The sequence below is a fragment of the Entelurus aequoreus genome, linkage group LG24, assembly GCF_033978785.1.
Source record: "Entelurus aequoreus isolate RoL-2023_Sb linkage group LG24, RoL_Eaeq_v1.1, whole genome shotgun sequence".
Taxonomy (NCBI): Eukaryota; Metazoa; Chordata; class Actinopteri; order Syngnathiformes; family Syngnathidae; genus Entelurus; species Entelurus aequoreus.
Window position 1 is genome coordinate 14,763,645 of NC_084754.1, and position 23,050 is coordinate 14,786,694.

The window sequence follows — 23,050 nt, forward strand, 5'->3', positions numbered from 1 at the left end:
CATTCTACACTACAAACAAATTAAAGCATGTTTCTCGTTGTCCCAATGGGTTGAGTTTGTTCTTGCCTTGATGTGGGATTAGAGCCAGATTTCTTTGTGGTTTGTGCTGCACTTTGAGGGATTTGTGATTAAGGGCTGTATAAATAAACTTTGATTGATTGATTGATGTGATATGATTTGAGCTTATATTGGTATGGACCAATACTCGGAAGTGGAACAATTGTATCGGGACACCCCTACTTATTAGTATTTTTTTTCCAACACCTTTTCTCTACATGTTCTATTGTTTTCTGTTTAATTAGAACATTGCGACTCTTTAAACACAGGAAACTTCAGATAACAGTATGTAAACAACTACAATATTGTAGATGCCAATATGTAAAAAATATTATGTGCGGATAGATACACAGTAATAGATAAAAAATGCTCTGCTTCTTCCTGCTTTTTTATGGACCTCCTGTCAACTGACAATTCTGTTGAATTGTGCAAATGATACTATGGGATGCTCCTTAATACAACCTGCATCGCCAAAATTGTATAATTTTTTAAATTAAAATATATATTTTTCAAAATATATTTTGATTTCAAACTATTATTTTTCCCCCTCAATCTTGTCTTGTAGGCTATTTAATTACAAGAGTTCAGCGTGCTTTATCTAACCTTGCAGCTCACAATCAGGACTGATGAGACTGGACATGACTACACTGATGACATGAGCTGACCTACCACCTTTGATGCACACTGGCAGCAGTAATGCTGCCCTTGGCTTGACTGTGTGCTACAAGGTTGGTGGGAAACACGCAAACTTTAGACCCACTTGGGAGGCAGCTGGCCTCAAAAAAGTCATGTTCTCCTCATCTGCACACACACAAACACACACTCTCACACACACACACACACACACACACACACACCGAGTCACAAGTCTCTAAAAGGCAAGACATTAGCGTGAGCTCCAACTGAGTGAGATCACTTTGGGTTAAACTATTTTCTCACAAACACTTTCTCACAGTCAAAGTAATAATGCAAACATACAGATGTGCAAACACACAGATGTACACAAGCACAAGTTACATATGCCTGTGTCTACGCATGCGCACATGTTTTCCACCATCACATCTTGTGACAATATTAAAGTATTTCAAGCCATGTGTCATAAGCTGTCAGGAGCACTAGTGTCAGTTCTAACAAACAATGACTATTTTGGGACTTTGCCTGTCCTATGAAATCATGCACATTTTGGAAGTGATGCCTTGTCGTAATCAATCATTTTGCTGAATGATAGAAATTAAGGTTGTGCGATATAAACTTTTATTACTATCATCATATCCTGATGATGCATGTTGATGACACATTTAAGCTAAGTCCCGCAAAGGCGTCCTCGACAGTTATTGTCCCTTCACAGTCCAGCATCTGAATCACTTATCCTCGCCTCCATGGCAGCAACTTACACATATCATTATGACTGGAGTACTAGAAGACGAGGAATAGCTGAACATTCTACACTACACAAAAGGGGAGGATACAAAAAAGCCGCGCTAACCACTATGTTATGTAGCTCGTAAACAAGGATGGGTGGATTGACACAAATATCGACAGTAACGATAGCAAGAACAGTATCAGTTATTGATTGATACGACAGTGATTAGATCAGGGGTGTCAAATTAATTTTAGATCGGGGGCCACATGGAGAAAAATCTATTCCCAAGTGGGCCGGACTGGTAAAATCACGGCAAAATAACTTAAAAATAAAGACAACTTCAGATTGTTTTCTTTGTTTAAAAATACAACAAGCACATTCTGAAAATGTACAAATCATAATGTTGTTGGGTCTTTTTTACACTTACATGTTGTGGTTAGTAGTATTCTATCTTTATTTGTCGTTATTTATACTTTCTGAATACATTATGTGATAATGTTCATCGGTCAACTCATTGGTGTTAATTTTCAATATATCATGATAAAAAAATAATATCAAAATGAAATTACAGGATGTTATTTATGTAGTTTGCTAATTTTCCTCGACTGGTGCACTAACATCATGTGGTTTTTTTTTTTTTTACATATGTAGCACGATCTACAAAGATACAAAACATTGCTATTGTGACATCTAGTGGACACATTTAGAACAGCTGTTTCTTTCATTCAACATTTAACTGTTTCTTTCATTTCGGCTCATTTTTATACTATACTTTATCCGCGGGCCGGATCAGGCCAGCGAACAGGTTTTATCCGGCCCGCGGGCCGTACGTTTGACACCCCTGGATTAGATCGATATTATTTATTACCACAAAATCGTTTTTTGTCAGATATGAGAGCCAGTAGTAGTTTTGAAGCTTTTGTTTAATTACGGTATGTAAAGGAATAATAAGGAATTAAGAAAATAATTTCAATATCTAATTGATATTGTTCATTCACTATCACCATGTGATTTTGTCTGATTATAATTGTGATCAAAAACTTAATCATTTAATGATCTTAAACATTAAATATTATCATCATCAGCATTGGTATGACCAATACTGCTCCTGTAAGTATTTGGTATTGGATCGATACCCATATTTGCACTATCACCAAAAACTGATCATTTTAAGTGCCAGTCTTCTGCTAGACAATAAGGGGCGGATTGCTTCAGTATTGAGATTAATGGTAGTATCAGTAGCTTTATAATGTCTATTTTTCAATCCTCTATGTTATATTGTTACATTGTTGATGTTGTTATAGTTATAGATCAGGCCTATTCAGATAGAACCATGTTACAACAGAAAGTAACCAGCTATGAACAGTAAATTACAAAGTACATTAATATTAGTTTTGAGAACAATACAACTGGAAATGATGCAATAGGTTACTGCATACGTCGGCAGCTAAATTATGAGCCTTTTTTTTTAACTTGTTTTAAATTTGTTCTAATATCATTTATATGCCAAATCTATATTTTCTCCCATCCGTAATAGAAACCTAAGAGGAGGTAACTACAGATCAATATAGCTCCAGCATATGACCATAGCTTTGATAACATTTTATTCACAAAACCTATTTTCCTTACTATAGCGTAGTAGTATTTATAACAGACATTTAAGCAATGAAAACAAGTCAAAAGGGACACCACATGTTTATACTTGCACATGTAACGCGCAGACCAGGCATGAACCCAGCCAGAGCTCGAACCTGCATCCACACATGTGCACTGATTGAGAGTTAAGTCGAGCGGTGCTAGATAGTGAGCAAACAGCACTGCGGCTGTCAACCCACTGTCCAGCGCGTCGTGGGGTGAGGTTTACACAATCACATTCGTTACACGCATATAACAGTAGCTCTCGAAAGGATTAAAAATGTGTAAGTTTTGAATTTTCTTTGGCCTCCAGAAGACCAACATCATTTATTGGAATTCACATAAAGTAAGCAAACTTGCACTACAAGCAATGGTCTCTTACTTTTTATAGCGGTTGTCGGTTGACTTAGCTTTACACTTGTGTGGCGACTAAAAATGTCAAAAAATGAGACCTGTGAGACACATCTGCAAAAGCATATATTAGGCCATCCATTATGCATCCCTAATCCATCGGTTAAGGCTGAGTGTATTAGCTCATTTTTTATTGGCCTTTGGCATAAACTAAAAATACAATGAATTCATTATTGATGAGATAAATTATGTAATATTACACTTTTTTTGCTAAGTCATCTAGATAGTAAAACTTATATTGACCGACATTGGATTATTTTTAGCATCTTTAATGTGCAAAATTGATCAAAATGCATTTCTCAGTTGACCATCTGTCCTTTCTGTTGCAATTTACTTCTCCTGACATACAGGAATGTTATCTTGTGTGTACTAAAAGTGACTTATCAGCTGATAAGAAATACTGCAAATATTTACTGCAGGAAATATTAGCAGGTAAAATCTGGTAGGTATGAAAGAAAGAAAGATGTGAAGGTTGGGAAGAGAATAAAAAGATAAAAGCAGAGATGATTACATATTTTAAGATAACTTAAAATATCAAATATGTCTTTACTATAGTAAAATATGTCTTTACTATAGTAAAGACAAATAAGTCCAAGAAAGAAAGACTATAGTATTGCTGCAAATAATCCATTGGCTCACTGCATCCTTTGTAGCTTTTAAAACCTCAGAAAACAGTCATAAAATATGTTACATTCCACAGAAGTGCTGTAAAGATGACTTCATGTGACTTTCATCTCCTGATGCATTAGCAATCCAGCATAAGAATCCAAACAATAGACAGTGATAAATCTTTTCTGTAGAACATCATGAGGTCATCATCACACACACATCTGGAACGATATCTGACCTGTGATCTTGCTATATGATGTCAACACACACAATTACTACATATATTTAGTTTTATAGATTTAGAGTTGTCTAGAGTCATGAGGTTTGGGTTATGACCGAAAGGACAAGATCACGGGTACAAGCGGCCGAAATGAGTTTCCTCCGCCGGGTGGCGGGGCTCTCCCTTAGAGATAGGGTGAGAAGCTCTGCCATCCGGGGGGAGCTCAAAGTAAAGCCGCTGCTCCTCCACATCGAGAGGAGCCCGATGAGGTGGTTCGGCCATCTGGTCAGGATGCCACCCGAACGCCTCCTTAGGGAGGTGTTTAGGGCACGTCCAACCGGTTGGAGGCCACGGGGAAGACCCAGGACACGTTGGGAAGACTATGTCTCCCGGCTGGCCTGGGAACGCCTCGGGATCCCCCGGGAAGAGCTGGACGCTAGGGAGAGGAAAGTCTGGGCTTCCCTGCTTAGGCTGCTGCCCCCGCGACCCGGCCTCGGACAAGCGGAAGAAGATGAATGGATGGATAGATTTAGAGTGAAGCTCACTTCAGGGGCTTTTAAAATTATATTGGATGCCAGCTAGGCACTGTTGTAACTTTATTTTAATACTACCCCAATCTGTGTAAACACAGTGAAAATTTGCATCTAAAATATTGTGAAGATTAACATTATAGGAGTGGCATCAAAATAATGAAATACATACCAATCTCATGATATGCCAAATAGATAAGAGTGTTTAACACCCACTTTCTTCCAGAATCCATCCTTCACCTTATCTTTCATGGAAACTGCAGTTTCCCCTGACACACAAACGCACGCACCCTGCAGCCTTTCCATGTGATGTCATCACGCACACACCCATGAATGCTACAATTCAGATATGTACACGCAACACCCCCTCATATGCACAACCACATACTGTAGCACGCATCCAAGGCATAGTGTGCGCAGTCGCTAGCTACATGTAAGCACCACTGACCCAAATCATGCAAACACCCAAACAACAATTCTATTGGCTGTGTCTTCCTGCGGAATATTCTCTGCCACTGTCGTCGTGGAAACAGCAGAAAAGAAGGGACAGTGAAGAAAGACGTGGGTGACACAATTGCTGACTGGGGCTCTTTCAATGGTGACAGAAATACTGTAGACATTTCAAAGGAAGGGGAATATAATTATGTGCGATATTATGCATGATTGAGTGTACATTTGTATGACTAATTAAGGAGTCTGTATCTATGAATGGCTCATGAAAAAGCAATATGCTGGGGGAAGAGAACACAGATTTACTTGAGCAGCACGCCCCTTCAACCTTATTTCCAATCCTGACTGAGGCAGATTATGCTTTCTGTTGGGTGCTGACACATTTGAGGATGGATTCAAGCCTCTGCTGTATGTGGGTGAGATAGCGCCCTGGCAACTGCTTCATGCAAGATGTTATTAACTCAATGAGACTATTAAGAGGCTCGTGGCTCCTGCTAAATTAAGCCTTAGTGTGCTTCGTGGAGGCTATGACAGGATAATAATTGTGATGTATAAGCGCACCAGTTCAACTTCAGCATTATTTCAGATGATGTTAAGTGAGAGACTCGACTCCTGAGGAGCTTAAACATCAAAGAGTCTTTGGAGAGCATTCCTGGAGCACGAAAATACACTTTTAGGTGCCAGTCTTCTGCTGGATAATAGGGGGCAGATCGATCCAATTATGGACAGTATTGAGACCAATGGTAGTATAGGGAGCTTTATAATCTACATTTATCAGTCCTCTATTATTTATGCATTGTTCTGTTAGATTGTTGGATGTTGTTATAGTTATAGGTCAGGCCTATTTAACGGTCCATGAGTTCAGTTTAAAATTAGTGAGACAAACATTTATGAGGCAAATTCCTACGAACACTATAGTGGTCCTGCTGTATAGAGAAACTTGGACCATTGTAAACACATTGACAGTGCCTTGCATTGACAATTGAACCTTGCCAGCAAACATAGAACACGGGGGTCCAAACTTGTGATTTACATAACTGAAGCATTCTTCAAGGCACTCCTCTCCTTTTTGGCAGTTACACATTTTTTTCGTAATGTGATGTATGTAACTAAGTGGCCTTGTGGTTAGAGTGTCCGCCCTGAGACCGAGAGGTTGTTAGTTGAAACCCCGGCTGAGTCATACCAAAGACTACAACAAAATGTGACTCATTGCCTCCCTGTTTGGCACTCAGCATCAAGGGTTGGAATTGGGGGTTAAATCACCAAATGATTCCCGAGCGCGGCCACCGCTGCTCCTCACTGCTCCCCTCACCTCCCAGGAGGTGAACATGGGGATGGGTCAAATGCAGAGGACAAATTTCACCACACCTAGTGTGTGTGTGTGACAATCGTTGGGACTTCAACTTTAAGGTGTTGCTGTAGTTTGTTGGCTTCAGATGCAGTCAGCGGTCATTTGTACAACTTCTTTAGTTATACTAGTACGTGGTCCTCAAGGTTCCATTTTAGGTCCTCTCTTGTTCATAATTAGGGCTATTCAACTGGTGACCCGTGAGTTCAGTTCAAAAAACGTGTGAGAGACTCACACTTTTGCAGGAGGTCCTTTAAAAAGAGCAGAGCACTTCTGTAACTCTGACAAAATAAATAGACCAAAATCACGAGGACGCTGGGTCTCCGGAATATGACAATATGACTGTGTGGGTTCTCTCCGGGTACTCCGGCTTCCTCCCACCATTAAAGACGTGCATCAGGGGAGAAGTTGATTGGCAACACTTAAGTGGCCCTAGTGTGAGAATGTGAGTGTTAATGTTTTCTGTCTAGTTGTGTTGGCTCTGCAATGAGGTGGCCACTTGTCCAGGGTTTACCCTGTCTTCCGCCTGAGTGCAGCTTGCATAGGCTCCAGCCCCCCAGTCCGTCCTTAGCTTTCTGGAAATGTGGCCTTCTAAACATTTACTTGAATACCCATTATGGATTGATGATTAAATGTTTATACAAAACGATATTTACCGTGGATCAAATTAATACCAAAATGTGCAGTATCACCCTCTCTTACTGGATATAACTCTCTACAGCTGCTGTGACATGTGATGCAAAACAGTGACATCTACTGGCCAAATATGTGTAATGACAACCTCCCATTTATGCACAAGAAGGACAATGAAGCCCTGTGGGGTTATTGTGATTTAAAAATATCTATCATGAGATATGTCCCCCTCAAACCGCACACATACCAGTGAGCAGGGACACTTTGTGGAAAGTGCCCTCCAACTTCCCCATGAGAATGTGCACAAAGCCATCTTTGGACAGATGACTGGCTTCTTTGGAACTCTGGTCATAAACCACCACTTCCTGCTTCCTGCCCAGCTCTACCTGCACAAAGAACATAAAAAAGATGGTGATTATTGAATACAGACAGAATGAGCCCACAAACAACACAAAGTACTGTACAAAAGGTGTTATTTACATGTATTTTTTATGGCTGTTAATGCAACCCTCGGTGAGGAAAATGTCTGCAGTTGTATGCACAATTCATTAATAGTGATTCGGTTGTATGTTAGGATTGGAATAGATAGCATGGCAGTATGAACACCCTGTTCATACTGTTCATCCATAACTACAATATTTCTGTTGCAAATTAATGCATCGGTAAATAAAAAATAATCTGGTGCAGTAATCATCATTGTGATGCTGTTGCTGTCAGCCATAAAGAAGGTACAAAGTGAGCATGTGCAATGTGAAGCAAAAGAGAGCATGCGCCTCAGCCCTCTCTCTGTTGTTCATGTTGTCAGGCAGGATTTGGTCACATGACCAGGAGGTAGCACCTACTGCAGCTCTGAATCGCTGCATCACTAAGGAGGGAGAGGAGAAGGGGAGTGGGAGGATGAAGGCAGACAGGGATGGAGCGAGCACGGGTATCAGAGCAGGGGACCAGGAAGAAATGGTTGCGTAATGATGACAAAAAGGCAAGGCAAGAGAAGAATATGATTTCTTTGTTCAGCTCAACACACATATAATTCATAATCCACATCTACAGTGTGCCATTCAAAACAGCTCCCGGGCAAAAGTGCACTTTCCTTCATTCAAGGTGGTGATGATAGCCCCATGGCGTGCACAGCTGTACTGCACCTTTCACTGCGAGTGTGCTTGCGTCTAAGTGTCAGACGCTGATTATGTTTCTGCTAACATAGCAGCTGCCTTGGCAGACAGCCATGCAGGTGATTTGGACTTGACAAGGTCAGCATGCTGGAAGCTACACACGCTCAAATCAACAGAAAGCGGCAGCCTTAACAAAGCTAAGAGCCCGGTTTATATAGCATGTGTAGGTGACATGTGACACCATTGGGCGCAGTAAACACATTCAAAATATGTGCTACAGCTGTCTCAAAAACAATCGGAATACTAATGTTCTTACCTGTATTTTATTTCCCATACAAGTTAGAAGACGTGTGCACTTATATTGTTTAGATATTTCATTACGCTTTGTCCAAACATCTTTACGGAGGCTTTATAATTTTGGAATGATAATCCTAATGGGATCAGGTCTAATTTGGGAGCCTGATCTCAGTGCCTGAGGGTTAGGGTGAAAATGTAGAATGTACATAGCACGCACGCATGCACACACATACCACAGTGCTGTCAGTGGATAAGGTTTATTTTGTAAGCAAAACAAAAAGTAAGCAGCGGCATAAAAATAGATCAGGCTTTTTACTCACTGTCAGGCAGGCCTAGTGTAAAATGTTAAGCATTTACACTAACAAAATAAGGGAAGTATGAAGATATTTTTGTAGGGTGATTATTAGTTAACGGGATATTTATGCTGCTGGGTCACAATATTTAGTTCATACTTTAAGTTTGGGAGAATACAAATTATGTAAGCTTGCACAAATGAATTTCCACTTGTAGAATGGAGATGATTGCAATACTTTTGTTGAAAAAAGTTTGACAATTGCAATGAAAAAGTAAAGTAATTGGTGCTGATGTCTGTGTCAGGAACAAATATGTTAGTTGTCTCTACATCTTTCTGCAAATACAATGTTTGAAAAAATAATATGAAGTCACAAGTGCTCCAAGCTTTTGCAATATTTCAAATGTGGGATTTCACTTTTAGCTGAGATAGGCTCCAGCGCCCCCCACAACCCCGAAGGGAATAAGCGGTAGAAAATGGATGGATGGATATTTGTTGCCTTAAATTCTCTACAAGCACTAAAATTAAACAAACATTTCCTCTATTTTAATGAAAATTTATTTTTGACCATTGTCCATCACAGAAGGTCAGAAGAATCTTTACTGTTATTGCACAAGTACAACAAAATGTAATTTTCAGCACAAACCCGTTCGAGAGCGGGGACCGAGACAAAAAAAAAAGAATAGCTAAAGCACATATACACATGTTGACACAGAAACTACAAGACTTGCAACATGAGGGGAGGGGGCGGGCATCGGGCTGGAAGCTGCCAGCCACTAGTGGCGCTTCTCCGTTTTCTGTCACACCACGTGGGGTGAAGTGTCGAAGGCGTGTGATGGAGGTGCGGTATGTATGTGTGGCGTGTACTTTTTGTGGATGCATATGTGTGTGCAAGCCTGCAGCCTGTCTCTGTTCCGTGACCTTGGTGCTCTCGCATACGCGATAACACAACCAGTCAGTCCAACAACAGTCCTCCATGAGAGACAGGTAAGTAGTTTGTTGCGTCTTTGCTGCACTGTCCTCTGGGAGAGTCTCTACACTTTGACATGTCGCGTGCAGCCAGGTAAAACAATCCAGATTACAATGTTTGTGTTTGAGAGAGTGAAAACATGTTTAAACTTCTCACTGTAATTGTCTAGTTCTGGTCCTCAAATTTATCAGACTTCGCTAAGATGTCCAAGATGTCGTCAAGTTTTCAATTTAGTCCAAAATTGCAAAAGTCTGAGTGCCCGGAGCTCTGCCCGCTTCCTTCAACCATTTGTGGCAGATTTCTAGGGTACTTTGAACGACTGCAAGCATCTTCCAATTTGTCGACACACCAAGGCAAAGCTTACTCCAATCAGCAGCTGTCCTGTTATCATGATTCCGTACAGTTAGATATATTCAATGTCCTCGATTAAAAGGGTCGCCAGGCACGCCACACTCTGCGTCTGAGTCCGTCGAGTCGTGTCCAGCAACAACTAGACAGGCAGGTTTCCACGAACCCGAAATCTTGTACATTTTGTTGAGAGGACAGTTGATGATTTCCATTGTTTACATTTTGGAGAGCAGTGCAAAAAGAAGACAAAACTAAGAAGCATGCAGGATAAATAAGGGAGAGGGAAAGGGTCAGCCTTCGATGAGTGCAGGAGAGAAAAGCCATCATCCATCCATCCATCCATACATACATATTCTACCGCTTGCCCCTCTCAGAGTCGCAGGGGTGGCTGGAGCCTATCCCATCTGCATTCAGGTAGAAGGCGGCGTACAAGTTGCCACCTAATCGCACAGCCAACACAGATAGACAGACAACATTCACACTCACATTCACACACTCGAGCCAATTTAGTGTTGCCAATCAGCCTATCCCCAGGTGCATGTCTTTGGAGGTGGGAGGAAGCCGGAGTACCCGGAGGGAACCCACGCAGTCACTAGGAGAACATGTAAAATCCACACAGAAATACTCCAAGCTCGGGAATCAAACCCAGGACATTCTTACTGCTCCACCCTGCTGCCCCATTTTCCATCATTGAAAGTTATATTACACCGAATGAAATAGTCTGTTTTATAGAAGATGATTTTATTTTTAAGTGTCTATGAAAAAGACCTGCTGTAGTTAAAATAGAAATTAGGTTTATAGTAACAATAAATCTATGAAACGGTGTATGGGAATATACTATAAAGCAGGACATTGGAAAACACTCAACAAATCAATTGGAAATTAATAGAATTGCAATTCTTCTTCCTTTAACACTTGCTGTTTGCAACCATAATTCAAATTAATGGAATTTAATTAGAATTTGGGAGACGTTCTCAATTAAATTTGTAATTTTGCACATGCCCGACGTGCTGTGCGCACATTGTTTAGTGCAGGAAAGGTCAATGATCTAGCAGAGTGAGTGTACTAATGCTGCAGGCTGTCAGACTGCAGCATTAGTACAGAGTCTCCATCCCTCTGCAGTGCTAGCTTGGGCGTTCTGACGCATGAACACTGCAGGTAAACAAGGAATGCTCATTGTAAAAAGGAAGAGTAAGGGAGGGGCCCTTGAGACAAGAAGGAGGAAAGACAGATAGGAATTTTAAGAGGGGTTAAAACAAATGAAAGAAAGCCAAAATGTTGAAGCAGGAGGAGGCAGGTGCGATCAGGTCAGATGAAAACATCTAGAAATAATATGAAAATGTAGCCTGTAGAGCATGACATGACAGGAAATCAACAACACAATAAAGAGTGTGTGTATAATGGCAAATCTAGACACGCCTCCATTACATAACAAAAAAGTTGTATACATTTGTATAACACAGCTTGGCTAACATCTTGACCTCAGCAAGGCCACTGATTGTCTGAGTCAAGCAACACAAGAGTTTCCTGGTTGGGCACTCCCAAAACTACAGCCAACCACAATTACCTACATGCTAATTCAAAAAGTTGGCAGCTGATCAGTCATTTGAAGACTCCACCAAATATCTCTCACTTCGGAAATGACCCACAGGCCCGATGATGTCATTCACGGCTGCCAGTGGTGCAATGAGGAGTGTGTTACCCGTACTTCTGTCTGCTCTTATAGGTTCCAATTGGGGTTATGGTTACCAGCAATGGTCGAGTTTGCTGTGCATTGCTATGCTCCCTTTGAGAGTCTGTAAGCAAGTGTGTTTGCAGTAAAAGCCCTGTGCAGTGTAGTACTACTGCAGATTGCTTTAATAAAGTCAAAGCTAGGCAAGACACAGCACTTTATAATTCATGACGGTGTCGCTGACGACAGGATAAATTCTAAGCTTAAATATATACCTCCAGTCAGTTGCTTAGCAATGATTACCAGACACATTCATTTAACAGTGTCAAATATAATGTCTTGAGTTCTGTTGATGTTGGCTGATCTCACTCATCTGTCTAATCTAGACTAGAAACCTGCAAATGATTTGTGTTTGTTTCACACATTATTATACATTTACATTGCACCTCACATGTATACATAGAATGCACGAACAGCAAAGTGCACATGTATGCTGCAGATCAGGTTGAACCGTGTCCGCCGTCTTATTTGAAAAGAAAGCCACAATTCTCTTACATGACGCACGAGTGTATCATTATCGTTGCCTCGTCTTTGTTCATCCACATACTTAGGCAAATGTTCATACAAATTGAGGGTGACGTATATAAAGTGACTAATGTGTTTGTTCAACTGCAAGATTATTTTGTTCTGACATCATCAAAGGAACACAAGGCATTTCCAGGCTCAGTGGTATATTTGGGGGGAAAATTGTTTCAGTTACAGTCTTTGTTTGAACCTAGCAATGAACAAATACATGTGAGTGATCAAAAAATTCCAGGATTCAATCACTGGGTGAATCACGCTGAGAAAGAATCCATATAGTGAATAATCTACTATGTTTTACTGATACTATCGAGTTTGAACAACAAAAGAAAACTCTCAGGTTTCGCAATAACTCCCTGCAATTCATCATTCAGAATTAGGTCTTTTGTCCTGCAGAAAACACATCTCTTTCCTCCTAAACCGGTAGTAATTTCACGTACAAAGTAACGACATGACATCAGTGCATAATGGCGGCGTTCTGTGAGGATTCGGAAGAAGTAGCTTTCAACAGTGAACTTTATAACAATCCTGCCTCATATATTGCAGCGAGGTAAACAAAAGTTATTATAAGATTGTAAGTCTTTACTGGAAACATGCAGACAAGGCTTGGAGTAACGTCTTCTTCGACAGCTAGCCTGGACGACCCGCAAACCACCACAAGCCGCTTTAGAGGGAGGCGTCGCCACGGCAGATGTAGCATTAGCCTGATGATCAGGGTAAAGGCTAGACATTGACCAATTCCATCTGTTCATATGTCATTATCATTTATTAGCGGGGAATAATTATACCTTTTACAGTTAAAATGTGTTTGGTAAGTATGTGAGGCATATATTAGGGCTTAAACATGAATGTTGTTTCGATGCATTTAACTTGTTAACATCCTTCTTTAAGAGTAAACAGTAGCAATTGAGGAGAGATGGAGAGGGTTTTGGAGCTGAATCTAACAGTACCTCAACTTAAGAGCACATTGTGTTCCATGAGCGAGTTTGTGACTGTTGTATCTCAAATTAGCCCCACCCATTGAAATGAAGTTAAATCAATTCCAAATACATGCACCTGGGGATAGGCTGATTGGCAACACCAACATTGGCCCTAGTGTGAGAATGTGAGTCTAAATGGTTGTCTGTCCATCTGTGTTGGCCCTGTGTTGGGGTGGCAACTTGTCCAGGGTATTTTAAGCGACTTGTTTTCATAGAGCCGGTTGCCTGTTTCTCTTGTGACATTTGGCAACACTGATGTCGTGTAACAGTAGGAACTAGGCGATCACGGATTATATTCCACACATACGTATTTGAATGACGGACCAAAGAAATCAGAGTTGCGAACAAGTAATAGTTATGTCTGTGTATCAAAAGGTAATGCTCGACCATCCAGTTTGTTGAGCCAGGTCTAGACAGAACAAATTGAAACACGTCAAACAAACACAGTATCGGCAGCTTTTTAATATTGTTATGGAAACACTGGTTGCAGTTTGTGTGATTTCTTAGTTTAGATGGTTGGAGGGAAGGATTATAACGATCTCTAGGTGATGCTCAAACGCGCACGTCAACTGTCGTATCAAAGCTTATGTTTGTAATATAATATAATAATACAATATGTAATATTGGACAACAATATTTAAGAATACAGTAATGCTTTATTGCTCAAACGACACTGTTACAAATGTAACTTCAACCAACGGTGTAAATGCTTGTAACTCAAGGTATGCTCGCAACTTAATGCATGACAAAAAGCTGAAATACAGCTTGTATCTCAAATTACTCGTAAATTAAGGTACTCCGAAAGATACTTCAAATTTTCTGGCCTCGCAAAATTACATAAGACAAACTACTCACTCGATATAAACAAAGAGGACATGGGAACCGCTGTCCGGAGAAGACGACGGAAATTAATTGGGCATACTCTCAGAATGGATGCTCTGAATATCACCCGTGTAGCACTTCACTGGACACATGAAGGGTAAAGAAAGAGGGGACGACCCAAGAACACCTGGCGCAGAACAGTAAAGAGAAAATTGAAGGACCTAAATCACACATGGGATAATATTCAGAAACTGGCCGAGGACCGAGAGAAGTGGAGGGCATTCATTGTTGCCCTACATGCCACTGGAGGCATAAAGGGCAGTAAGTAAGTAAGGTTCTCGTAAGTTGAGGTACCACTGTATAGTGTCAAAATCAAGCTAGCAGGACAGTTTGGAGGGGAAGGAGGGAGCCAGTGTAGCATAGTGTATGGTGGCACCTCAATGCAGCAGCCTAATTCAGACTTGATTAAAGTCTCAGAAAAAAAAATCTACTTTTAGGACCCTATCAATTACTCATTTGCTATTCACAGGTGGTCTTGGGACGCAGCCCTGCAAATAGCAAAGGTCTACTGTATTTACTACATACAATACTTACCCTGTCATTTAGAGCAATAACATTCTGAAATGCCTGTGAACTATAACTTTTCTCAGACAAAAAGCTTTTTTTCCAGCTTGCTGTCAGAGCTACAAACAAACACCTTAATCGATTAACCTTTGTGGGTCCAGATTAAAGTGCAGAGAAATGCATACGTCTACTTCATTTTTTGTGTATGGATCTACATTTCCATGTATTAGCACATAAAAGGTGTTTGCACTCCAATTTGAGGTCACCTCTTTATTTATATAAAATACCAGTGACACTGTTTAATAAACACTCTTCCTTACTCCGCAATATTTCCTATGTTCAGAGCTGGCAACTTTTGCAAACATATGGTGCAGCATCAGCAGAATGGGTGGAGAGTCTTACTGCATAAATGCATTAGTTGGTCGCAGGGCCGTAACCAGGATTTGACAAATACTGAGGTCATAAAATGGTGGTCTAAGAGGAGCTTTAAAAGGCTTAAATCATGGGTATCCCAGCACCGTATGAATAATAATATCTTAAGCAACACAATGAACAATCCACTTTTTATTTAATTACTACGCTGAAGTTTAGCGTATTAAACAATTTTAACATCATTAAAACGTAAGTTTACAAACTTCATATCATTTCATCTCAGATATGGACTTTGTAGTTCAAGTAGAGGATGACCTACTGCATGGTGATGCACAGTGCACACAATGTCCTACACAAAGTATATTTGCAGTCAGTCCTATCATCTACTTTTTGTCACTTTAAAAAATACAGAGGACATGACCTCGGTGTCCTTAAAGATAGCCAAGGTTGGTCACATGTAGTCTTGACGTGCACTGGGCAGCAGAGCACTGAGCCAAGTACCTATACCACCGAGATCATGACAACGATCAATTGAATTGAAAGCTTTGACAAATGTAAATGATAATCTTTCTGGCATGTTTTTAGTCCAGAGGGCTGAAATATGCTCCAGCTCCTCTTGACCATGCACACTTTTCTTTTAGGTCTGACACAGATTTGCCTCATGTGTCCTACACCTAAACATGCGTATAAAAAAAGCAACATTTGATGATGAGTCTGTTTAGATTTGTACTTCAGGTACCACCAAGTCTGGCTTCCAAACAGGAGAAGGAGTGTTTGAGGCTAACGACTGCCTAGCTTTCCCTAATACAGTAGGGATTAGCTGCACAAGCAAAGAAAGCAGCCACCTTCAGAGAGAGAAACTAGTCTTCTATAAAGGGCAAGAGATGCCTCATTCCCAACTGAGGCTGTGCCATTCCTCTTGCAGCACTTCCACCACCACATATTCCTCCGCATCCATGTATTTTTGACCTACATTGACAGCCAGCATCCATAAAGCGCCTATGAGTGGATGGGATGTAAAGGAGAAATAGGACACCGTTTGGATTGTTGGAGTACCAATGGATGCTTGTTCAATCAGCTCAGTTAACTGACGCTTCGGAAGCGTCTATGAAAGAGGGTGAGTGCAGCGCCTGGGGGTTGCAGGCTATTAAAGCTCAATGGGATGTGAGGTGGGAGGCAGTCAGGGAGGTGGTGGAGGCTGCATCCCGACCATGAATACCCTCAGTGGTGCTCTCCCGCTTCCTGCATTCACTTCCCTGACAAAGAGCCACAATGGTGTCCTTTGCTGTCTTGGCGTTGCTCTGAGCCATGTGGGGGGTAAAGAGGATGTGTGTGTGTGTGTGTGTGTGTAAGCAAGGTTTAACACTGCACAGCCACTCTGCACGTGCCGAGCCTGCGGTCTGCCACTGGGCACACAAAAGGGATGATGTCATGCTTAACCAATAACAAAGGAGTCTGGCTCTGTCAGGCCTTCCTCTTGCACCCGGCTAGTTCCAGCTTTATCCAGCCATAGCATTAATCGCAAGCCTTATCCTCTTTTGTGGGGGGTGGGGAGAGGGCAACAGCACACAGGAATAGGAGATAAAAAAAAAGGAATAAACTGTGAGGCAATATGTATGTGGTAGTTGACAATCACAAATGTTTCCGAGATGATGCGCTAGAAATAGCGCTCAGCCCCCACAAACCATTTCTAAATTTGTAGACAAAAGTCATGTGATTACACAACCTAAAATAATCCATTTTCTGAAGATAAATATAGTCCTTTTTTTTTGCGAAAGAGTCACAAGCACATTTCTCCAAAGATGTCTGACTATCAGTCAAAGCACTGACTTTTTGAATTTTGCCAAGCCTTTGGGAACATTTATTTATTGCATTTTTTTGTTGTTGTTGCACAATTGTTTGTGACTAGTTAGAATAACGAGAAAATTGGTGCGAAATTGATGTGTATGGTTAGGGATGGGTACCAGATCCGAAACTGTTTTGGCACCGACCGAATTGATAAAATCCGGACTGTATGGAGTGCTGTTAACTTTAAATACGCTGACATAGCTTCCACACGGCCGTTGAAATAGAATGCACATGAGAGCAGAGGTGTGTGGGTGCCGTGATAGTTTTTTTTCTTTATCGATGCACTCATGTTAAAAGTGCAATTTCAATGTTGATGATGTACATTTATTAAATACAAGAATGAAGGTTATGGCAAGTAGAATTTTTTGTTAATATTAACTACTTTCCCTAAAATACACTATATGGATAAGGTGTGTTTAATCCAATTACTCGATTAATCGAACAAACGAATTGATCGATTATTATAATAATCGATTGCTGCAACCCTAATTAAAATGATCAAGAAATACACATTCTTAATACATATAGATTATAAATGTTTCACATTTTAAACAACAGAAATTAGAGAACTTTTCAAATAAGTTATAATATCTATTCGGGCTCCAGTACTCTGGAATGCCCTAAAGGTAACAGTTAGAAATGCTACCTCAGTAGAAGCATTTAAGTCCCATCTCAAAACTCATTTGTATACTCTAGCCTTTAAATAGACCCCCTTTTTAGACCAGTTGATTTGCCGTCTCTTTTCTGCTCTGCCCCCCTCTCCTGCGTGGAGATGTTATCAGGTGACCACAGATGACCTGCTAGTTGTTCAAAGTCGGGACCCGGGGTGGACCTTTTCTCTGTGCATCAGTTGGGGACGTCTTTGCGCTGCTGACTTGTCTCCATTCAAGAAGATCCCCTGCTGGCCTCAGTATGGACTGGACTCTCACATTATTAACTAGATCCACTTGATATCCATTGATGTGGGATCTGAGCTGAGGATGTCGTTGTGGCTTGTGCAGCCCTTTGAGACACTCGTGATTTAGGGCTATATAAATAAACTTTGATTGATTGATTGCACGGGTCGCCCAGGGGCGGGAGAGTCCCCACATCTGCGGTCCCCTCCGAGGTTTCTCATTGTGCCCATTGGGTTGAGTTTTTTCTTGCCCTGATGTGGGATCTGCTGTCGTTGTGGCTTGTGCAAACCTTTGAGACATTTGTGATTAAGGGCTATATAAATAGACTTTGATTGGTTGATTTGATTAATTGATATAATTTATTGAGCTGCACCTCTATAAATATCGTGATTTGGTGGGTTACACCTAAGAGTTGTCATCAGTAGCCTGTGTGCGTCAGTGCGTTTGTTGCGTTACCGGTTGAAGAATGTGCTAAAAATAGCTTTTGGAGAAATAGTGCAAGAACCCAGGAAGAATGTCACATGTCGTAACCTTCCAGCTTTGTTGTTGTCCAGTCATGTAATACTGTAGGGTGATATACAGTACACGAGGGCACAAAAACATCCCAAACATAAAACACACCAACAACAACCCCCTCCCCTGCTAAGGTTTCCCCTCTCAGACTTTCTTGAGTTTCACACAGCAACTAAAAATACAGGAGTCAGCGTGACACGGTCTAACGGGACATGGAAAAAAGGCTGTCATATTCAGAAGAGAAGTCATGGAAACTGGAAGGATCCAATTTCAAGGCCACTGAAAAGCAACAAACGTATGCCTGTCCAACAAATATAACGTCTACTGATGTGGGCTAGCACCGATGCTCCTGGGATCGTCACGCTGTGAAGGTGTCATCGAGTCAGTGACTTCCCTGAAGGTACTTAACCAGGGTAAATATTTGCAGACAGGAGGATCTTTGGTATAGTTTGGTTTTAACTCCCATGACACTGGATCATGTCATACCACATGACCATTTCTACCCATTACATGCAACAGTGTAGATGACACACAACGCACTTTTTAAATAGGCTCATCATTCATGACACAAAAAACACTTGTGTTCAACCTTGCTAAGCTAGCAGGCACTCACCTTTATTTTGCCATTGGGCTGCAGCAGCTCTGTGACGGACACCTTGTCCTGCTGCAGTCGCCTCTTGACGAGCTTGGAGCAGCAGACATTGACTGCGCCCTGCACATGGGATGCGTTGTACTCGGAAAACGTCCTGCTGTCAATCACCAGCAAGCGGCCTGTTCCTCTCTGAATGAGGCTCGCCAGGCGCTTGATGTCCATGGCGCTTCGCTTTGTCGGCCCTTTCTCCCCTGCCATGGTGTAGGAGGGGCAGAGACGGAAGAGTGTCTGAGGAGATTGCACAGGAGGAGATAGGGACGAGGTGGCGAGGTCAGCGATTGAGTGGTACCACTGAGGCAGATGATGAGAGAGTCATAGTGCCTGAGAAAATAGAAAAAAGGAAAATTAATAAGAACCCTTTATTGGTTTGGGCGATATGGCCTGAAATCTATATTTCCATATAAACTGCAGCTCTCTGCGATAACAATATATATCACTGTCATGCTGTAATATTGTGTCATTTTGTTTGTAATATTTTGTCAAAACTATTAATCTACTTTCTAATTTACAGACAAAAACACAGGATGGCGGTGTCACAACGTCAATCAAATATTAAAATAATTTCCTACTCCAGGCTGGGATTTAATTCATATGCTTTTGCCCTTAAAGCCTTACTGTGTCCAATGATTTATTTTCTGAGTTTGTAAACAACACAAATGACAACATTTTGGATAGTAAAAATTATCGATCTAACCAGTGTAATACCAACTATATACTGATACCATACTTTGTATCGTTACTGCCAATATTTGTACTGATCCGCCCACCTTTGTTTACATTCAAGAGCGCTAGCTTGCGGTTAGCGTTTCCTCCTATAGTGTGTAGTGTAGCATGTTTAGCTAGTCCTTTTTCTTCCAGTGATTATACTTGAAAGAAACGTTGTTCATTTGCCACCATGGAGGCGAGCATTGTTGACTTACATGCAGCTTTGCCTTGTAGAGGGACATTAGCTGCTAGCGAGAACGCTACATCGCGTTGAGGACGCGCTCGTTCACTTGTCGCTGTCAAATTAGACAAAACTTTATTGACCCACAAGGGAAATTGTTCTGGACACAGCTAGAATGTTTCATCAACACAATATAAAGATGGTATTAATAGCTCTAATTTTGGCCAAATTTATGTAATTTATATCCTATATCGGGTAACCCTAAACCATTATATTCTATTTAAATTCAATAAACAGAATTTATTTTAAAATAATCTGTCATGTACAGTACAGGCCAAAAGTTTGGACACACCTTCTCATTCATTGCGTTTTCTTTATTTTCATGACTATTTACATTGTAGATTGTCACTGAAGGCATCAAAACTATGAATGAACACATGTGGAGTTATGTACTTAACAAAAAAAGGTGGAATAACACAAAACATGTTTTATATTCAAGTTTCTTCAAAATAGCCATCCTTTGCCATCCACACCTCTTGAAGCTCATTGAGAGAATGCCAAGAGTGTGCAAAGCAGTAATCAGAGCATAGGGTGGCTATTTGGAAGAAACTATAATATTTTCAGGTATTTCACCTTGTTTTTGTTAAGTACATAACTCCACATTTGTTCATTCATAGTTGTGATGCCTTCAGTGACAATCTACAATGTAAATAGTGATGAAAATAAAGAAAATGCATTGAATGAGAAGGTGTGTCCAAACTTTTGGCCTGTACTGTATAGCCTGACAAACATCACACTGACACTATTAAAAAGGCAATGTGTTGTTTTTTTGTTTTAGCAGATGATAGAACCTTTATTTAACCAGATAAGCTTAAGAGATTTAAGTGACTACAGTAATACAAATAGGTAGCTAAACACACCTGGCATGCACGTTCGACTGTGAAGCTGGTTTTGTTGCTTATGGACTCTATGGCAGCTCATGAAACAGGAAATAAAAAGAGTGTAAAAAATTAAGCTGGGTGAATTTACAGAGCATGCCTGGCAAGGAAATAATAGCCAGTGTAATGTGTGTGTGTTTGTGTGCATGTGTGTGTCTGGATGTTCAACTGTTCATAAACTTGTACGGGGAATGCACATGTATGCTAGGCTGCACAGGACTATCAAGATCCGGGGTTCCGTTTGTTTGACCGAGTACATTCTATAGGTGAACGGGTGCTTCCCTGATTACCATGTGTCAGGCGACAAGCGAGAAGGTCAGTGTGAATGCAATGCTGTTTTATTCATTCACAGGCACATGGTGTCATGAAACATTGATGGGCCTCCTCTCATTTACACTGACGCCTAAATGGAAGTTTAAACCTCGGCTGAAAAGGGAGAGTAATGTGAGAAAAAGGAGTACAAACAAATAAGTACTAAATTGCATGAAACTTCATATAAGTGAAATAATACATGTTTACATAATCATCATTACATTAAGATATAAACACAAATTACAGAGGCTTTTGTCCACCCCACATTTTGTATGAGTTGGTATATGGTAGTAATTACCGCTAAAATCTTGCCCGGTTTTAGAACACAATCCCAGTTATTGTACAGACAATGCAATGCACGAAACAAACTAGTCTGTTTGCCAGCGTATCATTACGAGGATCGAATAGCCAAACAATGTATTTTTTTTTTCTGATTATGGCAAAATAAGCCACAACTTGATGAACAAGTTGGGAAACATTATTACATTTTTGACAGAGAGATGTTGCTCTCATCCACTTCTCCCTCAACACTCGTTGTCGTGTTCACCAAACACAAATCTTCAATAGAGGTAAAAGTGATGTTAAAATGTAATGTATCCATTTCACTCTGCAATTATATGTATGTCATATTGTTTTCGGCATATACAACTATAATTATTCTCAATAAAATGTGTCGTGTTGTGCTAGAACGGGTTAATTGAATTTACATTATGGGGAAAATTGCTTCGGTTTTCGTACGATTAGGTTCTTTTCAGACATTCTGTAACAGAAACAAAAGGTACTAGTGTACTTATTAAGAGACTTCTAAATTCAAATGCCCCTTAAAGTCTAAAACATCTTGAAACATTGCACTTTTGAAGTCAAAACTTTAGGGGTCAAATTGCTGTCATGCAAGACCTCTGCATTAATCATCAAGTGAACAAGGCCACATGAGGGGGACCTATGAATAATTTTGTCTATTCTGACTTAAACATTTTGTTACAACGTTGGATACTAATGTTAAACAATGCTAAAGCATTACATCATAAAACTCAAGCATTACGGCGTGAGGATGCACACAGTTTTAGATGTCTCTGTTTGCGGGGTTTAGCAGGCTGGCTACGTTGTGACCTCAAAGTGAGGTGGATGTACTTATTTGGAAAATAATTCAAGGTCGAGCTCCTTCCCCTCTCAGTGTTTCCCACACATTAATTTATTTGTGGCGGCCCGCCACGAAAGAATTACGTCCGCCACAAATAAAAAATAAAATAAAATGTTTTTTATTTATTTATTTATTTTTATTTTTTTGTCCTGTCCAGCTTCTCAGGCAAATCATATAGTTGATGTAGATGCCCATATAGGCTGTTCAGATTTACTTTACAAAAGAGAAGTGTAGGATACTTCTCTTGTTGCCTTATTTGTATTTGACCACTACTGTTTTCTGTTTATTTGTTACTGACTGTGGCAGGACACCTCTGCCTCTGTTTCACTTTATGTTGCTGGTAAATAATATGGTTGTAGTAGTAGGCTAAAGTTAAATTATTTAGTATGCACTAATTAAAGGGGCAGAGCTTTAAGAGACATTTTAGCTTTTATATTATATAAGATATATTTTTTGTAAGAACCACGATTAATAAATATATTTCAGTGAATAACTTATTGTTCAAATCTGTATATAAATATGTACACAAAGTGTTGTAATTATATTGTAAAATGGATGGATGGGTGGATGGATGGATGGATGGACGTTTAAAACAAA

General features: G+C 40.4%; 1 protein-coding gene across 3 annotated transcripts in view; it reads right to left on the reverse strand.

The window, feature by feature from the left end:
• Positions 1-23,050, reverse strand: part of dusp8a (dual specificity phosphatase 8a) — a 73,282-nt gene that overhangs the window by 42,927 nt on the left and 7,305 nt on the right. For all 3 annotated transcript variants that reach the window (XM_062035193.1, XM_062035194.1, XM_062035195.1), the window contains exons 2-3: positions 19,138-19,497; positions 7,504-7,642 (exon numbers count right to left, since the gene is read on the reverse strand). In XM_062035193.1, coding sequence (XP_061891177.1) covers positions 7,504-7,642; positions 19,138-19,374 — 376 coding nt within the window. In that variant the 5' untranslated portion in view covers positions 19,375-19,497. The remainder of the gene's footprint in view (positions 1-7,503; positions 7,643-19,137; positions 19,498-23,050) is intronic.